At 39.0% G+C, this 13,059-nt stretch overlaps 2 protein-coding genes across 2 annotated transcripts in view; both read right to left on the reverse strand.

The window, feature by feature from the left end:
* Positions 1-13,059, reverse strand: part of mical2a (microtubule associated monooxygenase, calponin and LIM domain containing 2a) — an 858,504-nt gene that overhangs the window by 474,765 nt on the left and 370,680 nt on the right. The gene's annotated exons all lie outside the window — the stretch shown is intronic.
* On the reverse strand, positions 727-9,308 carry eif4g2a (eukaryotic translation initiation factor 4, gamma 2a). Its single transcript, XM_031324257.2, is given in 22 exon segments — positions 727-1,874; positions 2,231-2,352; positions 2,448-2,656; positions 2,793-2,997; positions 3,118-3,376; positions 3,647-3,862; positions 3,955-4,059; positions 4,165-4,275; positions 4,443-4,550; positions 4,672-4,835; positions 4,949-5,090; positions 5,201-5,383; positions 5,479-5,589; positions 5,769-5,920; positions 6,015-6,081; positions 6,172-6,300; positions 6,854-6,956; positions 7,145-7,270; positions 7,812-7,868; positions 7,995-8,100; positions 9,213-9,260; positions 9,263-9,308. Coding segments are annotated over 22 exon segments (2,820 nt in total). The 5' UTR covers positions 9,294-9,308; the 3' UTR covers positions 727-1,808.

Here is a 13,059-nt window from a genome sequence, read left to right on the forward strand (position 1 = left end):
AAAAGGTCTTTGGGTTAAAATGAGCACCTCCATGACACGATAAAATGTGGAAAAATGCAGTTGCATAAAAAAATAAAAACACCCACAGAAAACAAAGTAAGATTCTTAATTTTCTTTTATTTCCATAACATACAGAATATAAACTAGCTGATGTGTATGGCTAATATTAGTTTTCTTTTAGATGTTTCGGAAATAAACTCCTTATGGTTTAGGTAGCCAGATTTTATTACCGAGGATTTGACATCCAATCGCAGTAATGTTAACACAAATCAGACAATGCACAGGCAATATAGGGATATCCGTGAAATAAAATCCAGAGTCCTCTTTATCCGAGACAAGACAGTTAAAAAATGTGGTTGATTCCGAGACTTTCAAAAAGTGGTCTTAAGACCAAGACCGATGTCAAGTTCTACAACACTGCTCTGAGCTAAGCAGGTTTTCCGATGTCTTTATTAAAGCCTCAAGTCCTAAAAATTAGGACTATCGTATAGTGTATAATGTGCTCCATTTCTTGTTGGATAAATTTCAGAAATGTGCGTTCTTGTAGAAGGTTGGTACATCTCTCAAGTTACCAAAATCCACCCTAAAACAAATCTGAAATTGTTATGCAACCTTTTAAATGGAACACAAAAAGTTATTACTCATGATTTAACCTAAAACTAAGTTTAGGACATTTAAGAACAAAAACTCGGGGGAAAAAAAAAATTAATAATCTTCAGGACAATGAAATGAACTGTTAAACTTTATTCAAGGTTGATCTGTAGTTGTACACTAAACTTCTTGCACTTAACATTACAGTGACACCCCAAATGTAGGAGAAAGTGTACACATACAGTACATTCTTTGTAATTTCATAAAGATAAAAAGACCATTTAAAAACTTGACAAATATGGCAAACCGACGTAAAATTTCCACACATGGTGAACAACTGTTGCACGGGAAACTAAGCTTTGGCTGTCTCAATGTTAGAACCGAGACATTCAAGTATAGTCCGAGATACATTAGAGGTATATCCATATGAATTGATAAATTAAAAAGGCCACACAGATTCATTCCTAACAGCACAAAAGTTTTGTACATCAAAAAAAAGCTCTTGATTCATAAACCTAAATGTGGGTAACTGAAATCACACTGTGCAAATCAAACAGCCCATTATTGTTAGTACTCGTCAAATCCAGATTTTTTTTTGAATTTTCAGACAAAATGGCCTGTTTTCAAGCACACACACAAAAAAAAAAATCGTGCAGCCAAAAACGGCAACTTAGGCATGTTTCAACAAATCAAGGAAAGTGTCTTACTATTTCAACGACTCATGATGTTGCGCAAAGTGCATCTAAAAACTGATTAACAAATGCAGATAAAACAACAAGAAAGTCTCTTTGCAATCTTAGACCCTTTCCTCTTTTGTAAACAGTTTTTAAGTTAATAGTTATGGCAGCACTTGGTGACTCCTACCAGATGGAAAAGGTGATACAATGGGGCCAGGTTCTGGTGCTGGTACAGTTTCCTGCAAAATACTGCCTACTGTTAAAGAAAACATAACCCAAGAGTAAAATGTATAAAACATCTGCTGCTGGACATCTAATAAGATTGAAAACTAGAAAGGAAAGCATAAATACAATATGAATATAATGGTGGTGGTGATGCTGGCTTGATCTGGCAAAACATTTCATAGTGGAATGAATTGTAACAGTGGTTGGAAAATACTCAAACAAGAAGAGAGGGGAGGAGTTAGGGCTGCTATGGGGAAGGAGACAAGTAAAAAAGTATTCATTGCATCCTGATAACACATGGCTTTGGCCTGTTCCTCAGTACTCATCATCCTCAGATTCCTCTTCTTCTGCGGTCTCCAGCCAGGTCAGCCACTGGTTCACCTGCACCATAAACACAGTATCTCCATTAGGCCCAGTTATTCATGATTAGTTATTCATATCCATGTATACATGCTTATAAGAATATTCGGATCATCTGTGTGCAGGTGTGTCTTGATTCCTCAACACCTCCTGCCATAGTATCTCGATTTTATCCGTACTCCAGCTAGCATTAAGGGTTTATTCAGCTTTCTGAAACCAGGATATGATTTACATGCACATATCTGGGATACTCTAAAAACCGGATCATGAACCAGGATTCTAGTGTGCATGTGTAGAGCTGCAGTTTATTGACAGGAAGCAATTTGATAAACTGTACAAACTACAAAAATACTTGTTAGCAATGTACTTAAAATTACCTGAAATAATGCTTTTCCCTTCCCTGGATATTCTTGGGTGACATCTTCTTTCCATGAAAGGAAGGCTTCTTCTTCAATTATTTCCATGTCATAAAAGTTCACAAAGTAGCGCAGCAACATACCTGGAAAAGGAGAGTAACCATTAAGCTTCTGCACCAAAGTTTACCTTCTCCGACTTGGACCTGAGCTGCTACACTGAACAAGTGTGCGTACATACCTTTGGGGAAACCCTTGGTATTGCAGTGAACCTGCAGGGCATACAGTGCGCCGACCTGCAGGTCAACGTGATCGTGTAGGAACTTCTGCATCACTGGCTTGAAAGACAGCAGCTGCTGCTTCTCCTCATCCAGCTGCTCCTTACTGGGCGCTGAAAGCTGCTCTTCGTCGTCATCAGGGTTGATCTCGTAAGCAATGTACTGCAGGAAGCTGGCAGACAAGACAATAAATACACTGTAAACTTGAAGGGCAAATGTATTGTTTGGGGTTAGATTAACCAACTTGTCAATGGCTGATAAAGCAGGTATATTTTGTCAGCAGAGCTCGTCATTGTCCACTGCTGTACCTGGTCATGAGGATGTTGACAAAGCCTTTGTCAGTGTGGAGTTTAGGAGAGATGTTGTCTTTGATCCACTTGTAGATCGACTGTGGAGAGGGATCTACTTTGATCTGCTTCAGCAGCTCCTTCTCCAGTTTCATCAGTGGGAACAAAAAGCTTAGACCTTTTCCATCCAGAATCTCCAGCATCCTGTCCTTGTTCTGGTCGATTTCTATGGAAATATATACAAAAATAAATAAATATCTGTCAGTAGACGCAAAAGACACTGAACTGAGAGCCTAACTAATGGACATTGGGTCTAAACATATGGTCAGAGTGAATTTGGACATACCAGGCAGCATCTTCTGCATGTTGACCTTGCTCTGCTGGAACAGGTCGGCCAGCCACTCACGGTCCTTCAGTTTGACCATCTGCTGCAGGCAGAGCAAGAACAGTGGGAAATGTGCACCATTCTCCAGCTGATGGGCCAAATCTGCGATGCTGACCAGGTCGGTGATGATTGCGCGTGCTGCAAACTGTGCCAGGTAGGACTTCACCAGCGGTACTTCTTCCTCGATCTTGGGACACTGGTCCAGAACACTCAAAAAGGCCTGTCAAATAAAAATGCAACGGTTAAAATTGTTAGTGCAGAATAAAAGCTTTAATTTTTGTGTATATTCATCTCGTCGTTAGTATTTATCATTTATTCTCATTAAGTTTATTCTCATTAATGTTTAATATGTTTGCTTGTATGTATGCACACAATCACCAAGGTCAATTCCATGTAGTTCCACTGCTGTGGCAAACTGCTTTCTGATTCTGACTTGATATTTATTCATATAGTAAAAACACGAGTTTTAAGAATAATTAAAAGAACTGACCTGCATTAGATTTTCACCAGTGGCAAGGCCCTCGGTGCAGAGAGCATGGACCAGGGTGCTTGCATGTTCCTTATCCTCATCTGAACGGTCAAGTGAAAGGACCACGATCTTGTTGAGCATCTCGGACAAAAAGTGCTTTGGAGCTTTCATCTCCCTCACAGCATTCACAGCCTCATCAACGTTCTTACTGTTCAGGTAATCTGCCACCAAGGTTTCCTAACAAGGCAAAGGACAGTCAGATGATATAGTATGCTAGACACACAGTATATACACTGACATGAAGAAAGCACACGGTGAGATAAACTTACTGTCATTTTGCGCAACTCTTCCTTTGTAGGAGGAGCTTTTTTGGTGGACTTTGCAGGCTTTTCCTGAATTGGAGGAGGATTGATTTTCAGGCCAAGCTGTGGAGCCTAAACAAAGGAAGACAAATTAATATACGTTCTCTGGAACCTGTGATTACCATATCAGTTCAATACATATATATATATTTTTTTTTAATGTAAAAATGATGTTACCTGTCCGAGTGGGGCACCTTGAGCACTTGAAGGATACATGGTCATCTGTGGTTGCAGCTTTGGGATTTGTTTTTTACTCAAGATGAAGGACTGTGCCGGCCTCAGGCTGATCTAGAGGGGTGAAGACAGAGTTTATAACAATTACCAATTATAATATTACTCTACACTTCTATAATAATAATGCAGCTGAAACAGGATCTATTTAAAAGACTACTCCCAACATATAAACTTTATTAAACCATTAAACAATCTTAGTTTATCAATGTACGCGGTTGTACCTCATCAGCATTGACCTTCCCCTTCTTGCCGAATCGTGGAGCCATATCCTTAGACTGCATCTGCACTGGGTGATTCTGTTTGTGGTTAAAAACAGGTGAACTCTGCCCCTTTAAAAAAAAAAAAAGAAAAAAAGAAAAAAGTCACTTCACAGATTTATAGTTAGAAATGACCACTCCCTGATTCACCATTACAAAGACTGAAGAATTACTGTAGATGAACTGCATGTACCTGGTTTGGTTTTATATACGGTTTGCTTCCCGCTTCAAACTGAGGCTGGTGTGAACCGTTGCCGTTCCCAATGTGGCCATTGTAAAGCGGGTTTGTGCGATGACGTCCCATGGTAGGGGAATAGTGATCCTGTATGACTCCTGGACCTGTACCAATGCCACTTCCTACCCAAAACAAGACGACAAATATTAAAAACATTTCTAGAAAGGATCACTCCTTATTAATGGAGAGAGTGTAACTCACTCTTATCACTGAGGGGATAAACGCTGTGACATACCAGGCATTTGTCCAAACATATCAGCCAGCCCACCAAGAGTTTCCCGGTCAAACTTGATCCTTGTTGGCAGGAAGGAGGAGTTTTCCATGAAGAATTCATTCCTCATTCCATCGCTCGAAGGTGGAATGAAAACACCCAAATCCTGCAAAGCACAGTTAGAATCCAGTCACAATCTAAGGAAACACTATGGACTAGATTGGTACAGTAATCTTTCTTACACAGTCCATTATAAAATAGACCGGGAAGACTAACCTTTACTGCATCCTGACGAACTTGATTGATCGTCTTTGGGCCGTTGTCAGTATACGCCTTGCGAGCGGCCCAGTTGTTGTCTCGCTGCTCCACTGTGTTCTGCAGCAGGAAACGGATCCTAGCTGGCAGTTCCTTGTTGTTCGTTAAGGACCGCATGCGGCTGAAATACTGATCCATCAGAGACTGAAAGGAGAGTATTTGTTATTAAATGGAATAAAGACATTTAAAGAAAAAAAAAAAAAAAAAAAGACTTATTTGGTTGCTTTCCACATACTCACCCTAGCCTTTTCATGATCAAGTTTAGGTCCCACTGTTCTCATTATCTGACAGAGGCATTCCAAATCTTCACCCATATCCTTAAGTTGGACTCTCTTCTTCTTTTCCAAAAGCTTAAAAAAGAAAGAAGAAACATTTAATACACATTAATGTAATTTCTTACGGTTGAGGTAGCTTTGGGTATCTAACTGCCAGGGTGCTTTGGCGGCATCTCATGGTTTTGGGATCATACAAATTTTAGAATGTGGTTTAGGATCCTTAATAACCATGTAAACATTCAACAGAACTCAACTGTTTTGATGCACTTATGAAGGATAGATTCATGGATGAGGTTGAGTTTGCCAAGTTCCCCGATGAATTTGATGTTGCCCAGCATCTTGAGCTTTGCAATCCCACGCTGCTCCTCCTCCTCAGAGGTGAGTGGGGTGTCATCTTTGTCAAAGACTACGAAAAGAAAGTTGTAGAAAATAAGGAACAATTCATGCAAGACATGACCAAATGCATTTGGTAACTGACCACTTATATCAAATTTACTTACTTTCAACATTGCTGGCGCGGTTCTCAAACTCATCTTGAAGCTTGGAAATCAGAAGCCTTCTGAAGGTCTGTAAAACAGAATTTGTATAAAATCCAGACTGAAAATATCAGAGTAGTAACCATATTCCTGTGCAAACCCTATTGTTAAAATAACTTACAGTATTCTGCTTTTGTGTTGCTTGAATTTCTGCTGGGTCTTCAAAGTTCGGTGCATCCTCTGCCAAGCGGCGACATAGTTGAGCGTATAACTGGCTATACTTGGGCTCTTCGAGGGCTTTGTCAACGATCTAAAGAGAAAGAAATAGAAACAAATTAGGTGACCATTTAAAAACGGAATAATGGTGCGTTCCATTTGAACTGGGAAGTTTCGGAGCTCCAGTCAGAAATTTCAACTGGAACGCCCCCTGAAGTCAGGTTTTTAGTTAGTCAGACTCAGAAAGCCGAGAGAACCTCACCAACCCTGACCTGTTAATTCGTAGAGCAACCGTCTTGGATTTACAGAAGTAAAAGCTGTAGTAATATACTTTTTGTTAGCACTTCTGTCTTATTTGTGTCTCATTGAATCATTCTTACACAGTATTGTCCAACTCTTATCTGTGGGCATATTGCTACGGTATTTGGATGCGTTAAATACAGCGTAATGCATTGTAGTCACCTGGGATTGTTAACAGTGGCTAACCTGGCTAGAGCAAACCCCACTTTCCCCAGTCCGTGATAAATTGTGTTTTTCCATGTACTGAAAAGCAATCAACTCGGTGTAGAGTCATTCCCAGCTCCCATCTTGGGAAGTAAATGGAACGCAACATTACACATGAATACAGCTAAAAAAAGAACACTCACCAACAAGATGGTTCCTTTTAAGACAAGTTTTGACTCTACACCCACATTGAGGAGCTCCAGGCATAGTTTGTCAAACTTCTCAGGAGTCAGCTTATTAAGTATGCTGAAAAAAAGGAAGACAAAAAAGAGATTTAAAAAAAAATAAATAAAAAAAAATATATATCAACTACTATCAATGAAGCAGCAACACATTTTCCAATGGGGGCATTCAGGCCCATTATTTAAATAATACTCCAAGAATTTTGTATGATCTTTGAACTAAAGTTAATGTGGATTTAATTGGAAACACACCCTCTCACTTTCCTGAAGATTGCATCATTTTGCCCTTTCTCGTTGGAGGAGTTGGCATCTCGTCTAGTGCTTCGAGAAGGTACCCATCTCTGAACGCTAGAACCTGGGGTTTTCCCCAGGAACTCGCTGTAATGGACACAAAACAAAATTAATACAGAAATATTTATCAGAAACACGTGACCTTAGGTATCTAGCCCTTATCTATGGTGGGTGGGTTGCCAAAGATGGCCAAATAGGTTTCTACATTAAGACGAACAACTGCCAACATGACACGACATGTCATGGAAATACACATTTAAGTCATTGAGAAAAGCAGTTACAATAAGAATACCCCTGTAGCTTTCATGCTGCATGCGTGTGTCAAAATATTAACAACACTGAATCCACCTGAACCACTGCCAATGCATAAGGAAGTAAAGCTAGAGTAAAGTAAAGCTGTAGAACGTTCATTTTATCCTAATAACTGGAAACCACCAGGGGTAGTGTACAGCTATGTTAGCAATATATTCAGAGACTATGAGCGATACCTCTTTCCTCCAGATGTGTTGACAAAAAAATAATACATGTGGGCGTGCAATTTAAGTCCAGTGGGGATGGTTATGGATACGTAATACAAATTAGTGACGAGGTGTTCCATGTGAAAGGAAACTTTGGGGGGGAAAATCACCTGTTGCCGACAGTCTTGGGATAGTGCTGAGGTGCACCCCCACCTCCTCCCCCTACACTGATACAAAAAAGGAAAAAAAGGTTTTAACTTAACATAAGGAGATGTGATCCTAAGCCCTTAGTTGAGCTGTTGCAGAGGTTTATCAGTATAAAAAGACCAGTGTAACTGGGTAATGTTTAATACCTGAAACGAGAAGGACCCCCTTGTGCAACGACACTCTCCACTTTGGCGGCTTGACAAAGTATATCTGAAAAGAATAATGTTCCGGGAGTGGGAAGGAAAGAGCGACCTGGAAGCAAAGACAGATATAAAGTAACAAATTAGCTGACAACTAATGGATGTAAAATGCAAACAAAAGACACGTTTAAGGGTTACCATGCACTTCAACGTTACAATCAAGCGGTTACTATTATGACATAGCTAGTATATCTCCTATTTATTTACTGCGTAACGGATTTCCGCCAAATTGTTGAGTAACGTTAACGTTGGATGAAACGGTGCTCAGTGCTAGCTTAGCACACCTCAGTAGCTATGTGCTTCTCATTACCTTAACCCAACATCTCGTCTTCTGCGAGTCCGTAATATATAACTAATAAGGTTGACCCAAGTTACCTACGCGTAACGTTACCTTATCTAACTAACGGTAACCTAAACCTGATCTCCATCACAGAAACGCTATCCGAGGGGGGAACCGGGATTACATGTGCTTCAATTATCTACGTCCATTATTTTTTGCTAGGTCAATTTTTTATATTTCGGAATTAAATAAAAATGCAAATCTCGATGTACTCAATGTAAGTACATGGTTCATAATGTTACTTCCCCAAATTATAAGATGTGCCCAAAAAAAAGCTAAAACAGGGTTTAAAAATGATATACGTATTTTCTATAATCCAACGAAATCGGCATGGAATCAGATATAAAAAGGACTAGAGTGTAGACCAAGAAGAAACCCCTATCAGCTGATGTTCTGAGGTCTTTGTTCAGACACCGGATGTCCACATACGACATCTTGAGGGTTTTGTTCAACAGCAGGCCGCCGGGGAGCTAACGGATAATAAGCGGCTATAAACAACTATTGAAAACCCGTCGTTTTTCCTGAACGCAAAACCGGTTCATTTCAACTTATATACGTCAACAAAGTCAGCTAACGCTAACGTGAAAACCTACATTGGTATTTTACCGCTATGAATATCACATAACGCTAAATTATCGACTCAAGACGAACTTCCTGACCAGACCGGTCGGTTAGCTTAGTTAGCTTCACGTTAGCTAGGCTACAACGACGCAGAATTACCTTACCTTCACAAAAGGAACGTCAGTGTGATTTTTGTCTTGTCCTCCAAGAGAAGAAAAATAAAGACAGAATAGAAAATTGAGATCAAAAAATCGTGTTTTAACCTAAAAGGTTTGGCAATGTTGTTGCAACACGACGGTTCAGACGGTGAAAGCTACAGCGAAGAAAGAATGCTGACTGTTCATCTACGTCATGCGGAAGCTGCTTTTGTATAGGGCCTTCTCAAACGTCATCATCCCACCCTGCCGACGTCACCTACGGAAAACTCATGAACGTTTCGCAATCTGCTCTCATCAACAGCATGTCTGGTATCATATCCAGAGGGGTTATTCTCTAGAATTGCATTTGGAGATGTGCTGGCACCACCTAAAATAAATCTGTGAACGGTATACTTTATTTTTTTTTGACGCTATCCACCTTTGACTTGTGTGATTGTGTCAGGCACTCTGGTGTCAGGCACTCTAGTCTTGTGATATAGGCTAACGGAAACAATGGAAGGACCATTTTCGCCAGGTAAAGAAAAATTTAGATGAAAAGTTATGCATGAATTGTAGGGCTGGGCGATATGGCCAAAATCTTCTATCCCTATATAGGTAATTTTATATCTACGATCAGAACATAGATCGTCGTCCAAATGGCGAAATATTGCTGTAACGCAGTTCAGTTCAGTTTTTTCTCATCTCGATAGAAAAGATATAGAAAAATATAGGCTATACATATACATTTTTATATGTTTTGACTAAATATTATCGTCATATCGCCCAGCCCTGACATGAAATCAAAATTCAACAAAAGAAAAAAAGTCTACATAATCGTATGGTAGGCTAATTCAAAATTTCGACTTACTATCTCATGACTTAAAATCTCACAATTGTGACTTTTGATCTAATATTTTTTAACTTAGTATATTTTTTAATTTAAAGTCCAAATATTAAATATTTAGCCAAAATAGCACTATTCCATGATATTAACTTTTCATCTCATAATTTTTATTCAAAGTTATGAAATAGTGAGTCATATTTGTAGTGTCTCATAACTTTGACTCACTATTTCATAAATTTGACTTGGTATCTCATAATATTGACTTACCCTCTCACAGTTTTGACTTTCCATCTCATAATTTTGACTTAGTATCTCTAATTTTTAGTCAACAGTTATGAAATAATGAGTCAAAATTGTAACGTTTAATGATTTTGACTTTCATGTCCTAATTTTCACTTACCGTGAATTTTCTTTTTTTTAATCGTGCCTTTTCATCTATTCTGTTTTCTTTTCCTGGTGGAAATTGTTTTCCATGGAAAAGTGACCTTTATCACATTTGAAAAAGACCGACTGGATTGTAAAGTCCAGTGAAAATGTATTGATCCTCTCAGGGAGACTTCATTTTGTTTGCTCTCCTCTACATGGTTGACTTCAGGGCATTGAGGAGCTGCTAGGGATTCAGTGTTTATACTCGAGGATGCCACAGGAGGGGAATCAATGGCTGTTGACACAGGAGTCAAACCAACTGCAGTCTGCCACCCAGATGCCCCAATGGTTTTTGATGAGCCTGCTCGGAGTATCATTTTGAACCTATTGTGGCATGCATACGTGATTAAACCATTTATTGAGTTTAACTACATAGACTAACAGGCTGATTTCACATTCATCCTTTCTGTTTCTACCCACTCGTATGCGTGGATGCAAAGAGTAAAGATACTGGCCACATTTACATGAAGTTCTGGTCCCCAGAGGATTCCAAATGGTTTTTATGACTACCTGACCTTTCAAAAGCTACTGTATTGGCAATATTTCCATAGAATTTGCAGTGGATATTCATGGGCCCCACAGGATGAATCCTAATGTGTTTATGAACACCTGCCCTTTCTTGTAGCACCACCATTAGGACAAAATGTCAAACTAATTCCCCTTCTGGCAGGTTTTCATAGGCTTTTTAAGGTTTTGTGTCCAGAGACTGTAAGATCTTGATCTGATGAGGTCTGCACTTTATCTCTTTTTTGTTTTTCTCATTCTATTGTACAGTTAAGTAGAAGGTGTGGGGTGTAACCGTTTCATAACAAATTTTGTGGATTGGATTTATTATTGAGAATACAACCCCACTGTTATTGTTCACACTGACTTGGGAACATGAGTCACTTCCTCCATCTGCCAGTAAATGACTACAGTGCAAGACCAGACTGGTAACGCCTGTTTTCAAGCTCAGGTTACACCGTGCCGCACATTGTGCAAGATAAGCTGTCATGATGATGAAAATAACCCAGATAAGACACAAACATATTAAAAGAGCAAAGTTTGTTTCCAGAACCATTGCGTATGAGTAATTTCAGTGCAAAGGCAATATTAAATCTGTATAGTGAGTGATAACAAACAAGTTGAAACTGCATTTCCACTGTCTTGTCGTGACGTAGTTAAACCTGAATAGTCAGTCCATCTGGAACTCTTAGTACTGACATTGTGTTTGTTGGTAAAACATCTGATTATGTTTAGTTTTAACTGGACTCTGATGTGAAATACACAATGTACAAAATACTTGGGATGTCTTACTTTTTATTAATTGTCTTAGATCAGTAATTTCCATCGCCTTCTAGCATTTTGTTTATTGGTATGGAACCTCTATGAAGCGATTGATATAGTTGAGGTTTTTTAATGTTTGGAAATGAAAAGAATACAAAACCTATATCATCCACAGCTTTGATGGCCCAAGAACAACATGGGGCCTGATAAATCTCAGCTCTCATTACTGCGTACCCATAGAGTGCTAGAGGTATGTCTACAACCTTTTCACCACTCTCAAAAACAGAAAGAAACAGAAGTCAGCCGTATTATATCGTAATGAAAAGTCTTAAAATTCTACAGGTTTTTCATTACAGAACACCGCTCTGTCCTTTAGTGCTTTCCAAACATGTATATGTATCAGATAACAATAAAGTGCAGTTTGGACCAAGTGCATGTGTTTGTGTTGCTAAATTGTGTAAACAACACAACAACAAAAAATCAGGGACATATTGCAAAATGTCTGTGGTTTATGTCAAACTATCTCATATTAATAAACTGCATGCGAGGTGGCAGAAAACGCATGCATTTCACAACAGAGCAATGAGAGAAAGCCCTCCCAAAACTAAACATGGTTATTATGGGTCAAGTGCTTGCTAATGGGGGAATGTTGGGTCTCTGAAAATTAAAGTGTGGTCTAGACCTGATTTATATGAAAAGAGTTCTGAGATAACTTCTGTTATGATTTGACATTATAAATACAATTGAATTGTAAAGCTGCTGTACACACTCTTGTCACTGCCCGATGTGAGTCGCGCATGCTCAGATTTAAACTGTTTACGGCATAACGTGTCATACTGAAATTTGTGAAATCTATAAAATAATAAACGTTTCTCTTTACATACAATAACAGAAGATGGTAATCATTTCAAAAACGTTGTAGCTATCTATGACGGTTTGGTTGCTAACGTTAGCTCAAAATGCCATTCAAGTGACAGCCTTTGTTGTGTTTGATTAACTTTTAGCTAGCAGTCATTTCAAAAACGTTTTAGCTATCTATGACTGTTTGATTGCTAACGTTAGCTCAAAACGCCATTAAGTTAACGCCACAAATTGCTAACTTGTAGCCAGCAGCAGCAGTCATTTCAAAAATGTTTTAGCTATCTATGATTGTTTGATTGCTAACGTTAGCTCATAGACTGTGCGTTAGCTCAAAAAGCCGTTAGCATCTTGTAGGCTACTTGTCGCAAAGTGACGCATGCACGACTCACATCTGCACTCGACTCACATCGGGTAGTGACAACTCTTTATAAAAAGGTAAATCACTGTACATCCATGTTTTCTTTTTTATGTTTAACACTTGCCTCTCGCCATGGACTTGCCTCTGGACATTTAAGATCATGTGAAAATAAATCCTTACCCTTAAAAAACTACAAACAGTTTTACAAGATATTCATC

Source organism: Sander lucioperca, chromosome 3 (assembly GCF_008315115.2).
Source record: "Sander lucioperca isolate FBNREF2018 chromosome 3, SLUC_FBN_1.2, whole genome shotgun sequence".
Taxonomy (NCBI): domain Eukaryota; kingdom Metazoa; phylum Chordata; class Actinopteri; order Perciformes; family Percidae; genus Sander; species Sander lucioperca.